This window comes from Acomys russatus, chromosome 3, assembly GCF_903995435.1.
Source record: "Acomys russatus chromosome 3, mAcoRus1.1, whole genome shotgun sequence".
NCBI classification, from domain to species: Eukaryota; Metazoa; Chordata; class Mammalia; order Rodentia; family Muridae; genus Acomys; species Acomys russatus.
In genome coordinates this window covers 12,404,026-12,427,620 of record NC_067139.1, presented here as the reverse complement: position 1 = coordinate 12,427,620, position 23,595 = coordinate 12,404,026, and the positions used below count along the sequence as shown (strand labels likewise).

At 35.7% G+C, this 23,595-nt stretch overlaps 2 protein-coding genes across 2 annotated transcripts; both read right to left on the bottom strand.

The window, feature by feature from the left end:
* Positions 1-531: 531 nt before the first annotated feature.
* LOC127186946 (prolactin-8A9-like) lies at positions 532-5,935 on the bottom strand. The gene is made up of 5 exons (XM_051143218.1): positions 5,902-5,935; positions 5,147-5,325; positions 3,418-3,525; positions 1,688-1,867; positions 532-720 (listed from the first exon to the last, which is right to left on the bottom strand). Exons 1-5 carry the CDS (start codon positions 5,933-5,935, stop codon positions 532-534), a joined length of 690 nt encoding a protein of 229 aa, XP_050999175.1.
* Positions 5,936-16,572: 10,637 nt separating this feature from the next.
* On the bottom strand, positions 16,573-23,351 carry LOC127186945 (prolactin-7B1-like). The gene is made up of 4 exons (XM_051143217.1): positions 23,187-23,351; positions 19,505-19,612; positions 17,612-17,791; positions 16,573-16,791 (listed from the first exon to the last, which is right to left on the bottom strand). Exons 1-4 carry the CDS (start codon positions 23,349-23,351, stop codon positions 16,573-16,575), a joined length of 672 nt encoding a protein of 223 aa, XP_050999174.1.
* Positions 23,352-23,595: the final 244 nt, after the last annotated feature.

Below are 23,595 nucleotides of genomic sequence, written 5' to 3'. Positions count from 1 at the left end.
ATTCATTGGAAATTTCATACATTAACTCTGTGTGTCTTTATGATATCTACTCCAAGCCATCTGGAAGTTGTGGTGTCAAATAGCAATTAGATTGGATTGCCTGTGCTTTAACTGTGAACACTGGTTCCTCAAGACATTCTGGATCTCATGGAGTATTGTGACATTTATATTTCTTGTTATGACACATGAATTGGTTATTTTAAGTTTTACACTTTGAGTAAAAAACATGAATTACTATTTTTCTATAAAGTACATTTTGAGTTTATTGAAGTAAACTGTGCATTTATTTGCACACTTAATACCTATAGTTTGTGATAAATTGCATGGGTTTAACTTAATTTTATTGATATTCTACTCGATGAACAAAACAAAATAGGCATTTTAGATTTGCATATTTCTAAAGAAAGACTTTTTTATTTTTTAAAGCGACCAATTGTACCCATGCATACATTCAAAGGTATAAAATTAAAACAATATTTTAAGCAATGGACTGTCATTAACCGTCTCCAAAGCAACAGGCTAGTTGTGCACTCAGCAATCTTCCCCAGTTAATCGACATTTTAATTTTCTGAGATGATATATAGTGTAGGCTGTATCAGTATTTAGGCAATTGCAAAGGTTATACATTGCCAAACATTTAGAGTGTATGTCATTTGATTTTAAGGCTGGAAGATAGTGCCAGCTGGGGAATCTTTCAATCATCGTTGCAGTAGGATAGGCCTGTAAATTAAAACAATAGTCAGTTAATTGTTGAGTATATTGTTAGGGTTGCCCTCTCCTTCTTTCTTTTGTGTTCAGTCAGAGAAACACATTCAGAAATGTATCGCTTTCATCATAGGTATGGGTTCTCATATTTCTAGGGCAGGAGGCTTGTGACCAGATAGTCTTTTAGTAACTATTATCAAGACCCATATGCATTTGCTCTAACATGGAATGGATCGTAGAGGAAGTACGGCCTCCCAGAGACAGAGGAAACATAGGAAATTTCTATTTGACCCTGGGACAATAGAAGAGCGAGTGTCAGGTTCTCACTTAGGAAACTCATACATGTCCTGTGCTTTTCACAGAAAATGATAGGCACCATTATTCTATTGGATTTCAGCTAAATCCATGTTCTATGCAGTTTATGTATGACAATCTCTCATACAATGATCAGACGATGGTTTAATATGCACAGCCCAGGGATGGCTGTGATAGAAGGATCTGAGCACTTTTCACTCTGCCCAGGACTTGTGTCCTCCAAGTGCCCAAGAGTAACAACTGTCTTTCTCTGATCCCTGGGGCGGGAGGCAATGGGAAGCATCTCCGAGAAGGTAGGAACCGCCAGCAATCTCTTAAGGCAGTGTTAATGCTGTGAGCCTTTAGTTCAGTTCTTCATGCTGTGGGGACCCCCAATCATGAATTACCTTTGGTGCTACTTCATAACTGTTATTTTGTGACTGTAATTAACCACAATGTAAATACATTATATGCAACATATCTGATATGCAACCCCTGGGATAGGCATATTTGACCTCCAAAGATGTCATGACCCACAGTTTGATAACAATAAGCTGTTCAAGAAAATTGACCACCTGACCAGATGTCTATGTTTCCATCTGGAAAGATGAGATTTTTCAGAATATGTTTTTTTAAAAAAATTTACACAATGCAGTTCTTTTATGAATGAGAATAACTAATTGCTTACCTTGGTGAGAATCCACCTAAGATCATCCAGGATTTCTCTGTTTTTCTTTTCCATCTCTTTGGCTTCTGAAACAATACTTTCTGGGACTTCTTGCATGGCACTCAGTTCAATCATTAGATCAGACAGAGGGCTGCTCCAGGCACCCACAAAATTGATCAACATTTTTAAATATTTTTTGGTCTGAGCAAACATAATAGAAGCACTGCATTAAAATTTTTCAGTAAGAAAAGTTTCCTGCCTGTAATTTTCATGTGAATAAGCTGAACTGAAATATGTTTTAATGTGTCTATATGTACATATGACACATGTTTATAGATATTACATGGTGTTGAAATGTAAACTTTAAAAAATTAGTCTACTGTCTACAAAGTAAAAAGAATTATGGTGCTTAAATTTTTTTCTGAGATTATGCCATCATGTTTTGTTCTCTCTATGAAATTGTAGCAGCTTCCTCTCTAGTGATATCTTGATTTTTTTTGGACATTTGTCTATCAATTTGTAAAACAGGACTTTATATGACTCAATTGAAACAAAAAGATTTGACTAAGGAAGGATAGAGGCCTCCAGGCAGGGCAAGGGGCTCAAATAATTTTCACTCAGGTTGTCATATACACCAATAAATCATGACATTTGTTAATATACATGTTTATGATTTCTATGTGAATTGAAGAAATTAAAACAATGGTGAGATCATGGTATGCCTTAATGTGCCTTCTTGTTGCCTCTGACAGAGTAGGATATTTGTTGGCATCTATGGGTGAACAACTTGGACACAGCATTGGCTTTAATAGTGGAATCAGTGGAAATCACAACAGAATTTTTGCCCCTCCAATAATTAATGCACATATCTTATTTAAACTACTCACTCTCTTAATGTGCTTAGTTTCCACGGTGTTCATGAAAATTAGAGTGGATTAGAGCCCATTCATTACAATGGAAAGATGTAAGGACGTTAAGGAGAGAAGCAGGTCATTGGTCAGGGCAATCCCTGCGAGCATGCTGCCATGTGATTAAGACTGAGGTGTGCTGTTGGGTGAAGTGCACACCTGCATTGTTAAATTCCTTTCACGTGTAAATATCCTGTACAACATTTCAGAACCTCTGTTCCTTTTTATTAGTTACTCAAATATTAGCACCTCCCTTTGAATTTTTGTGAGGTTCAAATATAGCAAGGACAAGAGAGTATTTTTTTGACATCCCTACCAACACTGTACCTGTGAAGACACATTCCCTTCATATCTTTGCCCTTATTTTCCCTTACTGTTTTCATATAATTTCCAACTTAAATCGTATTCAGATATGCTATTTGAGGGAATCAGAATGTGAAGACTATAGCCATCATAAACTAGAACTTCTAGAATATGTGAATTAGGGCAGTGTTGCATCCTAAAGAACATACTATTAATATTTTGCAGAACTATTTGGCTCACCTGTCTTTCAGATGAGGCATACAGAATCATAGAGAGATGAAGATATAGGTTAAAAATAGATATAGAACCAAGGCAGTCATCCCTAAAATAACATCCTCTAAATGAACTATTTAGAATTTGCTACACTGTTATTGCATATTTTGTTTTCTTTTAATTTATCAACATAATTTTTATACTTTACCTAAATTTTCTGCGTGCATGATTACTGCATCCATCATAATGCCTGAAATAACCAACAGTACCACAAACCCAGTGTATTGCTCCTGGTGTTCTGTGAAAAACGACTCAAAGAAAACTCACTTTGAGATTTGTGTGTTCAGCTCCAGAATCTGGAGGGTTCGTGATTTTAGAGTGGCAGGAAGTTCTGGCTGCGAAAACAGCTTGATCCCTCCTCATCAATGGATCATCCTGCAAATAAGCACCAAAAATTCAGTTAAATTTCAGAAATTGTTTAATTGACTTCATGACCAGAATATTAAAGCACTTTGATGGATATCTAAATTTTAACCATAAGTACATCATAAAAACTGGTATTGAAGTATTAAGAAACTCCTCATCACCAAATTCTGAGTTTCATGTATCTGCAACTTAATTTGGCATTTCACTAACTTATGAACTCCTTCTTCTGTTATTTTCCTGTCTTCTCCCTTTTTCTAAAAGTTACTTTTTGGAAAGCCAACAATGTGGGGTAAATTTGTCAAGAACTAAATGTATTAATTATCACATTTCTCTGGTATTTCAGCATTAAGCCAAAACACTTATTTTTCAATCTTCCTATTTTCTATCTATAAATATTGATATTTATTTACCAAGACATCAAAATTACAAATTTACTAATTTAACACTGAATATCTATCCCTGTGTAAGATGACTATTCTAATTTTTTTAGAATGAAACTTTTGCATTATGACACTATTAGTCACAAAACAGACTATTTTGTAAACTCTAGTCAACAAAAGTATAAAACAATATTAATTAATGTTTTATACTCTATAGTCATTGTATGATTAATGAAATATTAAATTTGCTTAAACACATATTTTAGGGTATCTTAATTATTTCTATTAATCAGATAATTCATGAAATGTTAATAGATTGTTGTAAACATTAGGAAGTTGAAACACTGTCAGTTAAGAACAGAAAATAAAAATATTGTGTAATGCTTTCTCATTAGTTGCAATCATTGACATGATGCTCCCATTGGGGAGCACTGGAAAGCAGTGAGGTACTTACATTAGAAGCAAATTGATTGGAAGAGAATTCGTTTTGGAAGTGAGTCTTGTTAAGAGAGAAAGAAAATAACATCTAGTCAATAAAAAACCAACATGAAGACATGTTTATTTTAAACAGAGGGACATTTTCCTGATAACCATCATATGGACTGTTTGGGTATTTTATCTTCCTTTGTGTGTTCTGACCTTGGGAAATGACGTAGAATAATCAGCAAGAAAGTGACAGATGTCGGACCAACTCTTGCACTGAAAATCTTTGAACCACAATTTCCAGTATTTAGGATATTCTTGAAAGACTAGACTCTTTCTTTCTTTCTTTCTTTCTTTCTTTCTTTCTTTCTTTCTATTTCTTTTTTTCTTTTTCTTTTTCTTTCTTTCTTTCTTCATCCTCCCCCTTCTCTCCCTCTTTCTTTCTTGCCTCTTCCCATGCTTTAGTTTATTTGTGCTCCAAATATATAGTTCACTGTAATACACATATTCTACAGTGATTATGTGCAGTGTGTTAAATGACCATGCCCAATGAAAACTCGTCACCCTGTATGCAATAAAAGGAAATGAGACTTCTTCCTGGGCCACATTTTAAAGGTTTGTACCATAAGATTTTTTTTAAAAAGAGAAATAGATAAATTATAGAAAAATCATTAGTTTCTTTGAAACTATCCAATTTCCATCCTCATGTTTCAGGTGTTGGCGTGTTCTTTATATACTAAGGTAATTTTCTGATATTTGTGTCTTTATGGTTAATGTCTCATGTTCAAGTTCAATTCAAACATTAGCATGAAGGTTGAAGCACTTACTATGTCATCATACATTTTATGAGCAAGATGACTCATGGTTCCAGCTTGGGTGAGAGCATTGTTAATTGTTTCCAAAATGGACTCCCTACAGCCTCCGTTTTCTGTACGACATGCAGGAATTGATGCAGCTTTCTTGCACAGGAGCAGGATGGATATCACCAGCAGCAGGAGTGTCCTTGCTACATGGAAACAAGAGTCATGTATGTATGATGCACTTACCTGAGGTTTACAAGAATCAGCTGATTCATGAAAGTTTTTTCTGGCCAAATTTTATGACTTGGTATTGATTTTAGCATGGAAGAAAAATTATTGAGTCTACTTTGATGAGCAATTTTATTTTTCTATATACAAAAAGATGGTTTAGTGCCTTTGGAGTTTAAGCTAATCTTTAGTTACCAAAGTCTTGAAAATTTTGTAATTTTTAAACATTGTTTCTGATGTTAGCATTTTGAACACTGATTGGAAGAGGATAACACAGTTTATCTCTTTGCTTCCTCTACATGTTTTGACAATAAATACACATATGATGATTACAAAAGTTTAAAACAGTGCTGTCATAAATTATGTGCATTTGGAATTGCTAACTTATGATAAAATTTTAACAGTATCATTTCATCAAATACTTCAAATTATTTTCTTTAAAGTTGATCTTCAAAAAAATTTTGTGCAATTAGGTTAGATTATTGTAATTGGGCCCTGAATATAGTCATGAAAAAGAAGGCTTCCTGAATCAAATGATTTTCCTAATGGCTTACTATTGGCTGATGTAGAAATGAGAACGCCAACCATCAGTACTTTGTCTGTCACCTTGTCACAGAGAGAACACTACACATCTTTCTGACAGAAAATAAAAGCCACAGTTCTGAAACTCAGTGTTATCTGAGGTCATTGTAATTACTTGAAAAGAATAAATTTGTCATTATGACACAATAGCAGAACCTTCAGAATTTCGAGTTGATCTATTTTCTATTCCCTCTAAAACACTCACTTTTAAAAGCTTTGACAATGATCAGGGTTATGTTCCACCTCAGAATTTCTATTCATTATGCACCACAACATAATCCTTACATGTAAGGCTGAGGGAACACCACAGAGTAAGGGAAAGAATATAAGAACTAGACGTATGGATGTTTATTTGATTATACAATACCTAAAATTCTAGACATATAAGCAACAACAAATGGTTTAAGCAGATTGTTTATATGTATCTATAAACGTAACAATAATGATTAATGAAAAAAGGCCCCAAATATGGGAAAGATCATGGAATGGGGTTTTGAAGAGCTGAGTGAGTGATATAATGTGATACTCATGAATGAAAATCTCAAAAAAAATATTAGAAACATAAAGTATCTTCCTATATAATTCCAAAAATATTTGTGTTATCTTTTTGTCTAGGAAATATCTCCTATACAATATGGCAGGTTGTCAGCCCCGACCTGTTCTTATTCGGGTATCATTTGGCTTGAACTAATTTGGAAAATAGCATGACCCAATCTGCCATCTTTGCCTACTTCAGGTTTCAGAACTTAAAGGTTCTTCAAATTTATTCCAATAAGGAAGCACATACATAATACTGGTGATCAAAACTGTGTTTCTTCTGTGATGAAATAAGATGAGTTGGACCCACTTATGTTACATGTTCAATAATTTCCAATATTACAAACTCCAAAACATTGCCTTTTTGAGCTGTATGATTTGTTCTGGAAGGTGTCCTATGCATTGGGAGCTGTTTAATGTTCCACATCATTTCTACTCACTGGATACCAGTAACAAGTTTCCACTCCTTTTGTCACTTCATAGAAAAGACAACTCAGAAAACCTTTGAACATTGCAACATGTCTCAAGGCAAAGGATGGTGAAACTACTAATGTGATTGTCTCTTGTGCCTTTTACAGTTGCTTTCAAGAAAATAAAATTAAAAGATATTAGAAAGTCTATACTGAGCTTTTCTCCTGGTAAACTAAACATCTCTTCATGCCAGTTTGAACATCAATGGCATCCAAGAAACAATTCCATTAAAATAAAAGTTCAATGAACCACCGAGCTGAATCCTTTTACTCAAAGGGAGAATTTACTTACAGAAGTAAAGTTGCTTCAGTGGCAGCTCCATTGCTGAGGAGTTTCCAAACAGGATGAGTGCTGACTCTGGAGAGCTACTTCACTCGAGTCATGCATTTAACTAGTTTCCCCTCCTATATATTCTAGCAGATAGCCCCAAGGGCATCCACAACCATGGTACAGAAAAGTCACATGTAAAATTCCTCATTCATGAGCCATGTCTGTTTATCTTCAAGGAATGTGAACAGTTTTATTAACAAATACTCATCTGTGTCTTGATGATTTCTTTGCTTGTTTCTATGTGCTGATACTTTTCCAAATTTTTTTGGTGTCTCTGAAAACCATCTCAGCTGCCTAATGAAAGTAACCTAAAACCTACCCAATCCCCCTTAGGGGAAATGGGGTGTCATCTCTTAGGGTTTCTTCCAGCTGATTTGGGACAAATAATACCTTTGTAGGGGCCCTAATAAAATTGGGAAAAATGGCTAAATAATCTAGGAATTGCATTTTTGGTTCAGTTTCTAAATATTGAGAAATTCTTCAATGGTGTCTTCCTCACAAATATGTATGTCAGATATATTGAGCCAGAAGGCTGAAGATGATGCTTCAAAGTTATAGAGAGTTTTGTGTGAATGTTCAAGCAAAAAACTGTCTCTGTCATTTTTTTTTCAATATGCTGTCCTGTTTACTTAGTTAATTAATTTTAGTCCTTCTAAATCAATCCAAACCAAATCTCTGATGAGCTTGAAGACCAGATAGTTTAGTTTCACAATTAAGTTAGTTGTTTAGGGCATAAGATGTATTTAGATCCAGATAGATTTTTTTTTAATTTTTTAACATATTTTATTAATTTATTCATATTATATCTCAATTGTTTTCTAAATATATTTTATTAATTTATTCACATCTCAATTGTTATCCCAGCCCTTGTATCCTCCCATTCCTCCCTCTCTCCCATTTTCCCCTTACTCCCCTCACCTATGACTGTGACTGAGTGGGACCTCTTCCCCCTATATATGCTCATAGGGTATGAAGTCTCTTCTTGGTAGCCTGCTATCCTTCCTCTGAGTGCCACCAGGCCTCCCCATCCAGGGGATGTAGTCAAATATGGGGCACCAGAGTTCGTGTGAAAGTCAGATCACACTCTCCACTCAACTGTGAAGAATGTCCTGTCCATTGGGTAGATCTGGGTAGGGGTTCGAAGTTTACTGCATGTATTGTCCTTGGCTGGTGCCATAGTTTGAGCAGGACTCCTGGGCCCATATCTGCCCATCATAATGTTCTTCTTTGTAGGTTTCTAGGACCCTCTGGATCCTTCTATTTCCCCATTCTCCCATGCTTCTCTCACCTAGAGTCCCAATAGGCTAGAGATAGATGTTTTAAAGTGATAATGACGAGATATGCTAGGTATTGATTTACATTCAGAATTTTAATGCACCAAGATAGGAAAATGTTTTCTTCAACATTGCTAAATACAAATAGCCAAAACACTATGAATGTAACATAACTATTCCTGATTGTTTCATCGTTCTTCTTGCTGTATGTAGTTTAGTTTATATGTGTGTAATAAATGTGTATTCTTAAAAAATGAAAATAAAAGGACCCTGGTCTTAGTGAATAATCTTCTCCCAACAGACTCCCCTTTTCTCAGCTACACAAGTTCAACATAAATGTCACAACCTCAAGCAACACATTCTGAACCAGATGTGCAGCTTGTGTCCCTGTTGGAATTCACTCCCAGCATTCCTATCTACATGAAAGAGTTGTACACAGAGTACTCTCTGAGGTAGACCTAATTGCCTACCCGTGGAGCAAGCTGTACCAGTTTTATGTTCCCTGATATATCTTCTCATTCTTCCACTGTTAGCTCTACGCTCAGTAATAGAGAATTTTTCATTGCCCCAAATTTCTACCGCATTCTACAGATCAAAGGAATTTATTTACACTAGTAGGAGGTAACAGGAAACTGTAGGAACTTAGTATCTCTGAACTTAATAATCTGAGACTTGAGTTGTAGGGGAAAATGTTAATGTCTTTTCTAATTGAAATTTGAGAGGATGCTGTAATTCAGCGTAAGAGGGCTTATTAGTCTCTGGATAAAGAACACATCAACGATGTCTAAGAAGATGCTGAGGAGGTGCAACTTCAGAGAAGCCAGTTGAAGGTGACTACTGAAGTGATACAATAATATCTCATGATTGTAAAATAACATATTTTACAATTAAAATGATCCTCATAGGTAACTTGGAGTGAAGTTGCATGCTGATTGTTTTTATTCATTTTTTCTCTCATTTCACTGTATAAATTGACTTTTGAAAATGGCTGAGTTTCCTAAGGAATTTCTAATTCATCATTGTAATTTATATACCTGCACTTTTATGCTAAATATTTATTTAATGTGCTTGAATCTTTCTTATGATACATACATTCCTTGCTGCTATGATAAAAAACCTGACAAAAGGAGCCTAAGTAAGGAATGCAGATTTTTTTGGTTTATATTTGTCAGCACATCATGAAACAGATATTTCACCAAAACTGTAATCAAGAAGAAAAGATCAATGTTCATCTATTACTAGTCAAGTTTATTGAAATGATCACTTTTATTGGTAACCAACTATGAGCTCATCTTGAGAGAAGACTAATTTTCTATCTCACAGAAACTATTGCTTATACCTCTTCACCTAACCGTGGAGCCTTGTTAGATTTCCCTCATTTACACTAGACTGTCAGCTATTGTTGTTATCTGGGTGTTGTTTAGAGTACCATAATGTTGAGAATTTATGTTCACAAAGACCCAATCTTCACAGAAAGCCTCTTTGTTCTCTAGCTATTATAATCATTCTGCCCCTATTCTGATATTTGCCTTGAATCTTGCATGTGAGGATATATAATAGATATATTAATTGGGCATGGACACATTACAGTCAATGGGTCTCTGCAATGTGTCCTGTTGTGGTTTTCTGTGATGATCTCCTTTGGTAAAAAGAAGTAGCTTGTTTGATAATCATTGAGAGCTATACTTATCTCTTGGCTAAGGAGATGTACTTAAAATTCAGTTAGATATTATATTAGTTAGCTTAGCATACTGACAGTCACCTTAAATCCAGCGCTTAGGAGGCCAAAGCAAGCAGATCTTTGTGACTTCAGATAGTGTCTTCTACAGAGCAAGTTCTAGGGCAGCCAGGGTTACATAGTGAGAAGCTATGTCTTGAAAGTAAACCTTATTAAACAAAAAGCACCACTACCACATGGCCACCACCACCACCAACCACAACAAAATAATTCTAGCTTAGGAAAGCACAATAAAAATTTCTCCTGTAGGCTCCATGGCCTCACTAGCCTTTTGCAATTGTCCACTCTTAAACACTAGACAAAAATTCCTTCTATTGAGACGACCATAAGTCCAACTAGTCAGTTGCTACTTTCAAGATACGTGCACCATTATCGCAATGTTGGGGACCTCGCCCTGCTAATTGCTGTTGGTAGGCGTTTATGCTACATAACACTCCAGATTGCCTTTCTACCTTGGAAGACTGCACAGCATCTTCTGGGGCTATGGGAGCCGGAGCTCAGGGAGGAGCCATCTAGCACAGTTCAACCTGAGTTCCCCCATATTCTGTTTCTGAATTTTGTGATATATTCAGTAAGAGGGCTTTCCTTCAAGATCTGGAAACATAAATGTCTCCGTGTGTGTGTGTGTGTGTGTGTGTGTGTGTGTGTGTGTGTGTGTGTGATTTTAGGTAAACATAAACCAATATAAGCCTCTATGGTAGTGCATTAGTGTTACCTATCACTCTCCTCCCTCACTCTTTCTCTGTCACTGCCACTCCATTAGTTGAATTCCATGCCTATTTTCATATTTCATGTATCCTGCTTTAATCCTCTCTAGAGATTTGTCTCTCTCAACCCTTTTGCACATTTTTTCCCTAGATTATTCATTTACTCCAAAATCTAAAGACAGAGCTGAGACCCACCAATAGAAATGAAAATATGGCTTAGTCTTGCCCAGTCTGGGTTACCTCAGTCAATATGTTTTTAAGTTCCATCAATTTGCCTGAAAATTTTATGAATTTATTTTTCCATACAAGTGAATAGAAAAATTATACTGTGTATACATGCCAGTTTCATTATCACTCATTTTGGGTGGCAGTGGGGTGAATAAAAATATTTATGCTTTTCCCTTTCTTAACACTTGGCAAAGACCGTGGCTGAGAAGTATTTGAGTGGTAAGATTATTAATTTTTAGCATATGACAAGAAGTGTCATATGTTTGATCTATTTTTAGTTTTTTGAGAATTCTCCATTCTGATTTCCTATTATATATTTACCAAACTTTGGTACACCCAATTTCATGAATAACACAGTACTAGAATAAAAGACAGATATTAACTCCAACTCTCTAATACAACAATTCATTTTCTCTAATAGATAGTCATTGGAACAAACAATAGAAAAATATCAGACTTGAATCACATTATGCATCAAATATACCTCACAGTTATCTTCAGAATATTCCATCCAAACACCATAGACTATACATTCTACTCTACAGCCCATGGAAGTGTCTCTAACTAGACAACATTATGAAATACAAATAAAATATTAGCATGATAAGATACATTGCAATAATCATGTGAATTTTCTGACTATATTAAGATCAAGCTTAAAATCAACAGAAAAAAATTCTAGTTAGGAAAAAATCTTATGTATATTGTATAATAAATTATTGAGTGGGTCAAAGAAACAATTAAGAAATTTTAGATTTAAATGAAAATGACAAAGTAATAAAATAAAATTTCTTGAGTGATAAAAGCAAACAGACAGAAAACTAAGCATTGTAGCTCTATGTGCCTACATTTAAAAAAATTCTTGAGAAAAATTAATGTCTTATAGTGTAAGTCAAGAATTTGGAAAAAAATAAAAAACTCACAATGACAAAAAAAGTCCTAATCAAAAGTATATAATAAAATAACAGGTACTTTGACTATAGGTTCTACACACTTTTGATCCAGTTAACCAGAAGAAAGTAAGAAAAGTAACAGAAAATAACAGCAAAAAAGACAAGCAAGGAAGCATTGCAAGAGATATTAAGAAAATTCAGAAATATTGTAAAAGAATACTGTAATGATCCATATATCAGGAAGCTAGGAAACCTTAAAGAAACAGATACATTCTTAGCTTCACCCAAATCACCAGTTTGTTATTCCGAAAAAATAAGGAGATAAAAACAATAATAAAATCTTCTAACATGAGAGCTACATTCAGATGAACTCAGAAAAGAATTCTACCAGACTTTCCAAAAATACCTATATCTGATACAAGTTATTAAGAAACAAAATACAAAAATAATAAAAGGAAACAGAAGGAAGGTAGAGTCATTTATCAAAAGGATAATAAAGCTGGCCTTCTCCAGAAGTACAGGACTTGTTCTGCATATATAAGTCAATGAATGCAAAAAAATAATGTAAATTGACTTGAATACAAAAATCCCATGATCATACCAATAGATGAAGAAAAATCCCTTGACAATTCTTTTGTTTTTGTTTTTGTTTGTTTGTTTTAGTTTTGAGATCTGGTATCTCTGTGTAGCTTTGGCTGTCCTGGACTCACTTACTAGAAAAGACTGGCCTCAAACTTATAGATATCCACATGTCTCTGCTTCCTGAGTGCTGGGCTGATAGGCATGTGCCACCGTTCCCAGCACAACATTGACAATTCTAAAATGTGCTCCTAGTAAAACTTGTAAAGAAAATAGGACTGGCTGGGTGGTGGTGACACACGCCCTTAATCTCAGCACTCGGGAGGCAGAGGCAGGCCGATTTCTGTGAGTTCGAGACCAGCCTAGTCTACAGTGTGAGTCCAGGACAGCTAAGACTATACAGAGAAACCCTGTCTGGAAACACAAAAACAAAAACAAAAACAAAAAAGAAAAAGAAAAAAGAAAGGAAGAAGGACTGGAGGGAGTATACCTCTACATAATAAATGTTATGTATGACAAATCCAAAACTAACATCATTCTAAAAAAATGAAGGGATCTTATCAAAGTCAGGTAGGATACCAGGCTGTCCACTATGACCATTTCTTTTCATATAATGCTTGAAAATAGAAAGACATCTCATACTCATAGACTGGTAATATTGATGTTATAAACATAACCATTCTGCCAAAATCAATTTGCAGAACCATTACAATTCTAATCAAAAGTCCTATATTGTTCTTTATAGAAATTGGAAAAAATAAAAATTTCATATGACACCATAAAAGAATTTAGATATCTAAAGCAACCCTGAGCAAAAGATCAATGCTGAAGGGATTAACATTCAAGGTTTCAAGATATGTTACAGAGCCAGCCATACTTGTAGAAGCAAAATACTGACAAAAGAAGAGAAAAGTAGGTAAGTGGAATTAAGAGAAGACCTAAACCTTCCATGTGTAACTACATTCATATGATATTTGACAAAGATGCCAAAACCAGATTGTAGAAAAGGCAGCATTTTCCATAGATTGTACTGGGATATATCATTGTCCAGATGTAGCGCAATGTAATTAGAAATATTCCTACAACCTCAATAAAAATAATTCCAGATGGATCAGAGATCCCAATTTTATACTTGCAATGCCTAAACTTTTATACCAAAGCAAAAATTTTTCTCTTCCTGAAATAGGCAAAGGAGATGAATTTCTGAATGGTACTCCATTTGCTCAGATATTAAAGATAGCAACTGAGAAGTGTTACCCCATTAAACTAAAACAATTTTCTATAGGAAAGGGAGAAAACAATAACAACATCAATTTAATAAAGTAGAATCACACAGGATTGAAGAAAATCTTGGCCAGGTATATACCTGACAGAGGATTTCTATTTATTATACATAAAGAACTCCAAAATTTTACTGACTTAAATTAAAGATAATACATTTGAAAAGGAACTGTGGATCTGAAAAAATAACTCTCAGTATATTTTAAAAGGTAAGAACTCTAAATGAGAGACGCATGGGAGAATAGCAAAATAAAAGGATCCAGAGGGTCCTAGAAATCTACAAGTAGAACAATATGATAGGCAGATTTGGGCCCAGGGGTCCCGCTCAAACTAAGGCACCAGCCAAGGACAATACAGGAGGTAAACTTTAAACCCCTTCCCAGATCTAGCCAATGGTCAGAATATTCTCCACAGTTGAGTGGAGAGTGTGATATGACTTTCTCACACGTACTCTGGTGCCTCACATTTGACCATGTCCCCTGGAGGGGGAGACCTGGTGGCACTCAGAGGAAGGACAGCTGGTAGCCACGAAGAGACTTGATACCCTGTGAGAATATACAGGGGGAGGTAATCCCCCTCAGGAACAGTCATAGGGGAGGGGAATAATGGGAAAATGGGGGGGGGGGAGGAATGGGAGGATACAAGGGATGGGATAAACATTGAGATGTAACAAGAATAAATTAATAAAAAAAAAAGGTAAGAAATGTCTTTAAAAAATAGCTAAGCATCTTTAACAGTTAAGAAAATGCAAACTAAGACTGTTTTGAAATATCATCTTATTCTTGACAACTTGGCTAAGAGCAACAAAACAACAAAATACTAGCAAAGATGTGAGCAAAAAGAAACCTCAATCAATCTTCCTAGGATTTAATACAGGTGCAGCCACTCTAAAATCAGTGTGAATAAACATTTTTGATTGAATAACAAAGATTAATAGAGATTAAAAGTATACTCTGAGGCATATACACTGTAAAACCTCGTTCTGCTTGAAGGAATGGATCTGATGAAGAGCGAAATCCAAGCCATTTAAGCTGGCACAGAGCGCAGACACATGGAAGACAAGAAAGCACATGGCAGGGTAAGGCTTTGGAAACAGGAAGCCCCCAAAACTGTACTCTTATTAGTGATCTCACTCTCGTTCTAATAAGTTCATCTACGACATAATTTACTGTTTATTTTTATTTTTATGTGGAAAAAAACACTTGAGGAAGAAAACATAAGGGATTCTTTGTTTATTTTGCCTCATAGTTTGGCTGTAAACTCCATACCGATAGGGAGCGTCGGGGGTGGGAGTAGCTCTTGACTAGAGCAATAAAAGCAAAGACATCACACAACTGGGTGGCTTAGAAAGCAGAAGGTGATACACTGTAAGTCTCAAAGCCTATCCCATCGACACACACTTCTTCTAGCTATTTTCCACTTCCCCGGGATCCAGTCCTCTGCTCCCACCCTGTTGTAAAGTTTCCACAGACCTCCCACATAGTGCTACCAGCTAAGGCCCAAGAGTTCCAACATGTATGCCTATCAGGAAAGCTTACATTCACACCAGAACAGTGAGTGGGAAATATCTGTACCCAAAGAAGGTGTTATTATTACAAAAAAGTTCAACACAGAATCAATGGAAGAATGTAATGGAAATTTATAATAACTGGAAATTTCTTTTACTTTATTTTATTTTTTAAATACATTTTATTAATTTATTCATATTACATCTAAATTGTTATCCCATCCCTTGTATCCTCCCATTCCTCCCTCCCTCCCATTTTCCCCTTACTCCACTCCCCTATGACTGTGACTGACGAGGATCAAGTCTCTTCTTGGTAGGAAATTTTTAGATACCATTTTTTAAAAAAACATTTTGTGGTTCATATCAACTTAATACCTCACCATTGTCCATCTTTGGAAAGTAACTGTGCCATGAAAGGTTTGTACTGTATGTCATAATAGATGGTTATAAGGACAACTTGTCAGAGTTCTCCACCCCAATGAGGTTATAAAATTACATTTTCCCCCTTCATGTCATGTTTTTAATCACAAAATCACCTCAAATTGTTATATATACAACTATAGAGTAGAGGCTTGAATCTATGAACTCAGCACACTCTTCTGTATGTGAAGCACTTGTTTGGAGGGGAAACCCTAGATGAGCTGCTACCAGTGCAACATTTGATACGATCTTTGTACAGACCACCTTCCATGTGTTCCTGGCATTTGGAAATTCAATTTACACATGGGCTGCCTGGTTCCCATGTCAAAATGGATCCTGACTATGTGACAAATAATGTTTATGGACCATGAAATGTATTAGGATTATTACCAGTGGCCTGATTTTATAAAGTATGTTGCCATTAAATAAATTGTCTCCTAATTTTACATACTTTTTAAAGACATGAACGTAAATTTTTGAGGATCAACCTCAATGAAAGTAGGAAGCCATTTGTCAAACAACGTCTATTCTTCCTGTTAGAAGTAGGTTCATCTATAGCACGAGTGGAAAACATTAGTGCTTATCATATTACACATTGGCATATATAGATCACTTTATTATTTTTATGGCGGTGGGTTATACTCAGGTATACATTTAAAAATCACTAAAAATGAATCATTAAAATGCATCTCGATCCTCCAAGTCGTAGCAAATGTCACCACGAACATGCACACACCTCAAGAGTCTGAGAAAAGTGTCAACTTTATCTGTGTCAACATGCAGGCAGTAGAACAATTTATAAAGAGCAAAAAACTGTGATTCTTTTACAGCTGACTTTAATGACGCAAGCCCTGACCAGACAGGATAGTCTTCACTTTCTTTAGTTCCAGGATGAACCTAATGACAAAATCGACAGCCACATTATTACTATTTTATGTTTTTGTTATTTTTCCTTATAAGCATTTTATTATATGTAAGATTATGTCTGTAATATAAATCCTCAGTCAAAAGCAAGAATTTCCATGTGCATAAACCTGGGTACCATAAATATCCCTCGGTCATTTAAAAAGTAGAGGTATGGCTCAAATATATGTTCTGTTACCTGCATCTTACTGTAGACAAAAATATTCTTCTGTTAGTATCACGTTTCTTAGTTAATATGCACAGAGGCCAGGGGTAGGAGTAATATGAAATTTGCAATAATTTATTTTAACCAGCAAGGTACTCTCACAGTGACTATGAGGGACAGCTTTTTTCTTTTCTTTTCTTTTTTTTTGGGATGGGGGTTTATTAATTTATTCTTGTTACGTCTCAATGGTTATCCTATCCCTTGTATCCTCCCATTTTTCCCTCCCTCCCATTTTCCCCTTATTCCCCTCCCCTATGACTGTTCCTGAGGGGGATTACCTCCCCCTGTATATGCTCATAGGGTATCAAGTCTCTTCTTGGTAACCTGCTGTCCTTCCTCTGAGTGCCACTAGGTCCACCCCTCTGGGGGACATGGTCAACTGTGAGGCACCAGAGTACATGAAAAAGTCATATCCCACTCAGCTTTATTGCTTAGTGGCCAGGCTGCAGATGAGACTTTTCTCATAAACTGCATTCTTGAAAAGTGAAGTGTTTCAAAGTTTATCATTCTCCAAAAGTATTGTGCTTCCATCAGTCTACTTTACATCATTCAAGAAGGAAAAGGTAGGAGAGTAAGAAGATGGCTCACCTTGCTGAGCATCCTCATGATGTGCTCCTGAAGCCCTTTGTTCTTTATCTCAATGTCTTTAACTATTGATAGCACAGTATCAGGGGCTCCTGGTAGAGCATCGAGTTCCATCAGTAAGTGGTGCAGAGGGTCGTCCCAGGCATGCAGTATACTGAGTATCATTTTCAGAAAGCCTTCACGCTATGCAACAGTAAGCAAGCAATCATATTGACAGAAATGAGGTTGATCTCGATGTCTAACATTTGTTTTTTAATAAGAGTAGGATAACTGAGATGTGTATTTGTGATTTTATGGAGATGCAACATTTTTTAAGTTAAAATAACCTAGAACTGCTAATTTCAATAAATTTACCTACATTTTGCAAAATGCACATTATCTTAAATAGTAACTACTTTTTTCCTAATGAAACATCATGTTGCTCTTATATTTTCTTTGTGAAATTGTGCAATTGGAACCCCATTTCAACTCTTGCCCACATTATCATGTGTTTTTCTATAAGAAAACAATGCGTCATTGGGATTCAGTAGGTACCCAAAGGATGTGAATTGAGTCAGAAAGAAAACTGTCACCAACATGAATGGCATGCGGTCCAAATCATTTCAGTCTGACTCATCATAGCAATTCCACCATTCTCATGCCATTCATGATTGTGCTTCCGTCAGTCTACTTTACTCTATGCCATGCCTCTAGCAAGGCAGCCCATCTGTCAGCATGAGCACATGACGATCAGTGGCACAGTATTGCCTTCATTACCAGCACCAGTAGGAATCTCCATGGAGTTTGACCTCCCAATGTGTGCTCACTGTTAGGGCCATACATGCAGCTCAGTTCTGATTTAAAATACTTGCTGTGTTGGTACCATTTAAGCAACTCTGTGGCGATAAACATAAAGTGTAGAAAGGTATGATGCAAACTTGTGAAGAAAAACTTATAAAGATATTAGAGGGAAGACCACACCAAATGGTGATGGATCTTGGAGGCGTTGTGTCATATCACTAATAGTGAGTGCTTGACTTGGAGGAAGCACAGACTCTCAGGCTTAGGGGTACAGTGGTGGTTGTAATGCTGTATTACTCTTCCAAATCTTCACTTTACATTTCTCAGCTATTGTAATAATAATCTATTTTGTAGGGCCACTGCAGGGAAGTCAATACAGTAGTTCATGAAGTGTCTACCAATGTTGAATGTCATAAAAAAAAAAATGTTATCTTCTTCTACCTTCACTTCCCATGATTACTTCCATATGATTCTCAAAACAAATTATTTCATAGCAATTACGTTATAGCTGTCATAAAAAGTTGACCTTTCCATCACATTTGGCAGCATGGTTTCATCCTGAGGGACGTTATACACTATTTGCATGATCCTCATGGTTTGGTCCTTTCCGTAAAGCCATAGGAAATGACCAAGAGATCAGAGAAGATTAACATATAAATACGATGCAAACACAGAACTAGAAGATTCTTGAGAATCATGAGGAGCTGATTTAGTTGTCAGTAGTATAAAATGTTACCAATAATGTGCCATTAGTAACATATAATAAATACAACTGCATTTTCATTCTCATCCATATAAACAGATGTATATTTAAACATTAGTTCCCAATTCAGGTCAGTCTCCTACAGAATAAGTAAAGAAAACCCGGTAGCCAGACATTGCTAAACTAAAGTCCTCTAAATGGACAATTTTTAACTCAGTTACAACATTACTTAAAAATGTATTTTCTTATAATTTATATATCATATAACGTTTTTTTCTTTCATTGCTCACTCTTTCAGCATTTCCTTGCAGATGTGATATGACATCTATAGAGTGCTCACAATGCCCTACAGAGTGGCCAGCCCAGTATGCTGCTTGAGCTCTTCAAGATAAATTCAAGGACTGGGGACTCACTGAAATATTTTTGGCTTCCTCCATTGTTTCTGGAGTTTTGAGTGAAAATGTGTGGCAGCTGTTGAAAGTCTTGACCATGAGTTCTTGCTTTTCGAGTAATTCTAGTGTCTGTAAATGTTAAAATAAAAACCGAGTTAATTGGAGTTCAGCAAATGAATTCATAATTAGAATATGAGTGCATTTAATACATGTATATTTTTTAAAGCAAGTGTTACATAAACCTGAAGTTGAGGAAGAAAATAACTATCTTACCTACTCTTTTCTCCTTAATTCTGAAGAACTCGTTTATCTTTCAATTAAGTGTCTAATGTCTGAGCCATTTCCTTTCTCACTGTTCCTGTATACCCTCACCCTGTTTGTATTTATGTTTTGATGTGAAGGTCTTCAAATAACAAAATAACAGAATAATTAATATGTTAAAGTTCATTTTACTCTGGGATTTGAGTTAAAGATCCAGTATATATGCAGCTATGTATTTTTAATTTTTAAAAAATTATTTATTTATTTTAATTTTTTATTTTTTATTTGTTTTTTTTTTTTAATTTGGTTTTTCAAGACAATGCCTCTCTGTGTAGCCTTGGTTGTCATGGACTCACTTTTTAGACCAGGCTGGCCTTGAACTCACAGCGATCTGCCTACCTCTGCCTCCTGAGTGCTGGGATTGAAGGCATGTGCCACCACACCCAGCTTGCATCTATTCTTATTACTCTCCTGTTTTCTGTTGCTCAAAACTGATGTTTCTTTTAACTAGGTCCTGTTAAATTAGATACAATTATTTCTAGCAACATTGAAGATTTACAATTATACTTTTCAAAGTTAATCATAAATCCTGAATGTAACTGTGTGGAAAAAAGTAGTTACCAAAGCTGATGTTTTTTGTTTGTTTTTTTTGTTTGTTTGTTTGTTTGTTTTGTTTTGTTTTGTTTTGTTTTTGAGTCAGGGTTTTTCTGTGTAGCCTTGCCTGTACTAGATTCACTTTGTCTAGCAGGCCGGTATCAAAGTCACAGAGATCTGCTTGCCTCTGTTCCCAATGTGATGGGATTACAGGTTTACACTACCATTGCTAGACAAATCTGGCATAAAAAAAAAATGATGATATAACCCAGGCAGCAGAAGTACAGGCCTTTAACCACAGTCCAAGCAGTTCTCTAAGTTAGCGGCCAGCCTGGTCTAGAGTTAGATTCAGGATGGTCAGTGCTACACAGAGAAACCTTGTTTGGAAATCTCCTCAAAAAAACTAACTTAGGAGTAGTTAAAGTAGAAAATTAAGACTCAGTATTCATGTATTAATTGACATTTAGATATTTAAACATATATTATTTAAAGTGTCTTATTTTTATTAATCAATATATAAGTATTTATACATACTTAGTTAACTATATTTTTAAAAATTAGTTAACTATATTACTTTAAAATATCTGTTATTTTTAAAATTCACATATTTTATGAATCTGAAATGAACCACTCAGAAGTGTAACAAGTTAAAGACTACAAGTCTAGTATACAGAAAAACATATGAATAAAAAGTAATCAAGAACGATATTTATTCCAAAAGCTGAGATCTAGTGTCTGTTGTACTTTTGTTGTCCTTGTGCCTGATCTGTATTCTTATCTTGTACACTGAATGACCGTGTACAAGTGACATTCAACCGTCAAGCAGACAGAAACTACTCTCTCTCTCTCTCTCTCTCTCTCTTATCATATTCTTTATCCTATTCCAAATAGTTATCAATCTCCCCACCTCCACACTCACTCAACTTCATGTACTGTTTCTGCTTTCTTCTGCCTTTCTCTTTGAAGACAAAACAAAACAAAAAAGTTTAAAAGCAAAACAAATAAAAAATAAGACAAAAATATTTTAAAAAACAAAAAATTAAAACATAATTCTCCCTAGCACCCCAAACTCAACAACACAGAGTCTACTAAATATGGGGTGCTATCTGCTCTTGTTTATGCAGCCTGTCCTGCAATGTGGTTGATGTATTCAATGGCAGTACATCAGAGAAAACAGATTTGTATCTTTTCTAGCAGGTATCAATTCCAAATCTCTCCTCGGTTAGGAGTGGGACTTTGTGCCCTTCTCATTGAGACTAAGAGATCCATGTTGAAAAGTAAAAGAAAGAGCCGGTGCCTGAGATGATGAAAGAGTCCTGGAACCAGCTTCTTCAAGACACAACAAGTAGATACACAGATAAGCATTCAGAGATTATGCCTATTTCTAAACCAGTCCTCCTGTTGAATAAACTCTATTATAAGAAAGAAATCTTACACAGTGACATCTAGCATTTAGGATGTTGTGAAAAGCTAATCCATCAAATACCTGGCATGGGTTCAGTTTAAGATCTGTTCAATACATGGAGTCCAATGTACAGGAAAGAAATTGTCATCTAATGTGTATCTGCAGTGTACTCAATAAAAATGTCAAAGGAGACTGGCTCCTTACAAGCCCAGTCAGGACAGCAGAGTATTTCCCCTTGGACAACTGTTAGAGCTTATTGTCACATACAGTATTGTATTCATATTATACTTAATATAAGTTTGTGGTAAGATAAATTTAGAGAAAACATTGAAATGTCTCATCATTACAAGTCAGAGACTCCTTGAATGGTTCGACTATTGTTCCCACATTCCTGAGCGATGGTTTCTTTCTCCTGGAAGTATACTGTTAAAATTTTGACTCATGATGGTTTCTCCTCTAGGTATGGTGTAGAACAATTACTGGCTTCTAGCGTTTTTGTGAAAATCATCTGGAAGTAGGGCAATGCTTACAATTTTAGGGAATATATTTGATGAGAAGGCATCGGTGATCTGAAGCAGGAGGAAAGAAAAAAAAAACCATAAATGAAACAATCACATGAATGCATACCTCCTACAAATGTAGAGACACATTTCGGAATGCCCACTGCAGCACTCAAGCCTTACCTCCTTTCTGCCTTGATCTTCATTAATCTTGATCATATAACATACAGTTACCCAAAAGAGACAACTTGTTTGCTGTCGTCAACCAGCCCCCCTATTGTCCATGCATTCTCTGAAGGCATGTACCAGGAATGTTTTAAAACACTTCCTAGGACTTATTAGTTCTGGAAAAGCTATGGCATTTTTTTCTCATCTCGAATCTACTACAGTTTAATTTAGCTCTATTCCATTCACCCAGTTCATGGCTGTACATTTCTCCTTTAAATAACTGTAGTTCCTTAGTGAAGATGCCAATAGGTTTGGCTTCCTACATGTAAGATCAGCAACTGGAGGTTCTAGAAAGTTTAAGGCAGGTGTTTTCTTTTAATTAAGCCATTTGTTTCGGAGTCCTGGTGGGGAAGCACGGCGGCACTCAGAGGAAGGGAGAGCAAGCTATCTAGACAAAACCTGATAGGCTGTGATCATATTGTAGGGGAGGAGGTCCCCTTCTTTAAGAGCTCTAAGGGAGGAGAATAGGGTGAAAGATTGAGGGGAGAATGGGAAGATACAAGTGAGGAGGTGTAATCTGAATAAGTTATTTTAACAAAAAGGAAATCACGAGATACTCCTTTTCCTGTTTCTTGGGGATGGATGCTTGCTTTCACATATGAAGATGTGTTACCTGAAATTTAACTTATGATGATTTCTGTTTAACAATATGTACTATCACTACAATCAGGGCCATCCAATGCTGAAAGATGCCTGGAGGCAGTGAGGTACTTACCAATAGCCTGCGACTTTCTGTCGCCATCTCACTGATGTTCTTAGACATTATAATGGCATCATCAAAGAGTTCTTTGAGGTGCACCTCACCATTGCCCAATGCACTGGCATTTATGGATGCAGAGTCCACCTTCTCCCACAGGAGCAGGTTTGACATCAATAGCATCAGGATAGTCACTGCTATACAGGAATAGAAGTTCTGTTGAGATCCATGTTTCTGAGATTATCAAGACTATTATAAAAACACTGCTATCAACTTATTTAGTTTCCTTTTTGCTACAGCTTCCTACTGTACTGCTGTATTAAAGAATAACCATATTACACAGTAAAATTAAGTAAATAACCTATTTACATCAGTATATATTTGGAGAAGGTAAAATTTTGGTTGGCTATGAGAAGTGAAAAAGTAG

Bases quoted from the DNA above. Each gene is read 5' to 3' on its own strand.
- LOC127186945 (XM_051143217.1), bottom strand. From the start codon at position 23,351: ATGCTATTGATGTCAAACCTGCTCCTGTGGGAGAAGGTGGACTCTGCA. The intron at 19,613-23,186 runs GTAAGTACCTCA...TAACATTTACAG, and splicing joins CAGAAAGTCGCAGGCTATTG to ACACTAGAATTACTCGAAAA. The intron at 17,792-19,504 runs GTGAGTCCCCAG...ACTGTTGCATAG, and splicing joins AGGAAGCCAAAAATATTTCA to CGTGAAGGCTTTCTGAAAAT.
- LOC127186946 (XM_051143218.1), bottom strand. From the start codon at position 5,935: ATGGTTGGCGTTCTCATTTCTACATCAGCCAATA. The intron at 5,326-5,901 runs GTAAGCCATTAG...GTTTCCATGTAG, and splicing joins CATTTCTACATCAGCCAATA to CAAGGACACTCCTGCTGCTG. The intron at 1,868-3,417 runs GTGAGTTTTCTT...ATGTTTGCTCAG, and splicing joins CTGAACACACAAATCTCAAA to ACCAAAAAATATTTAAAAAT.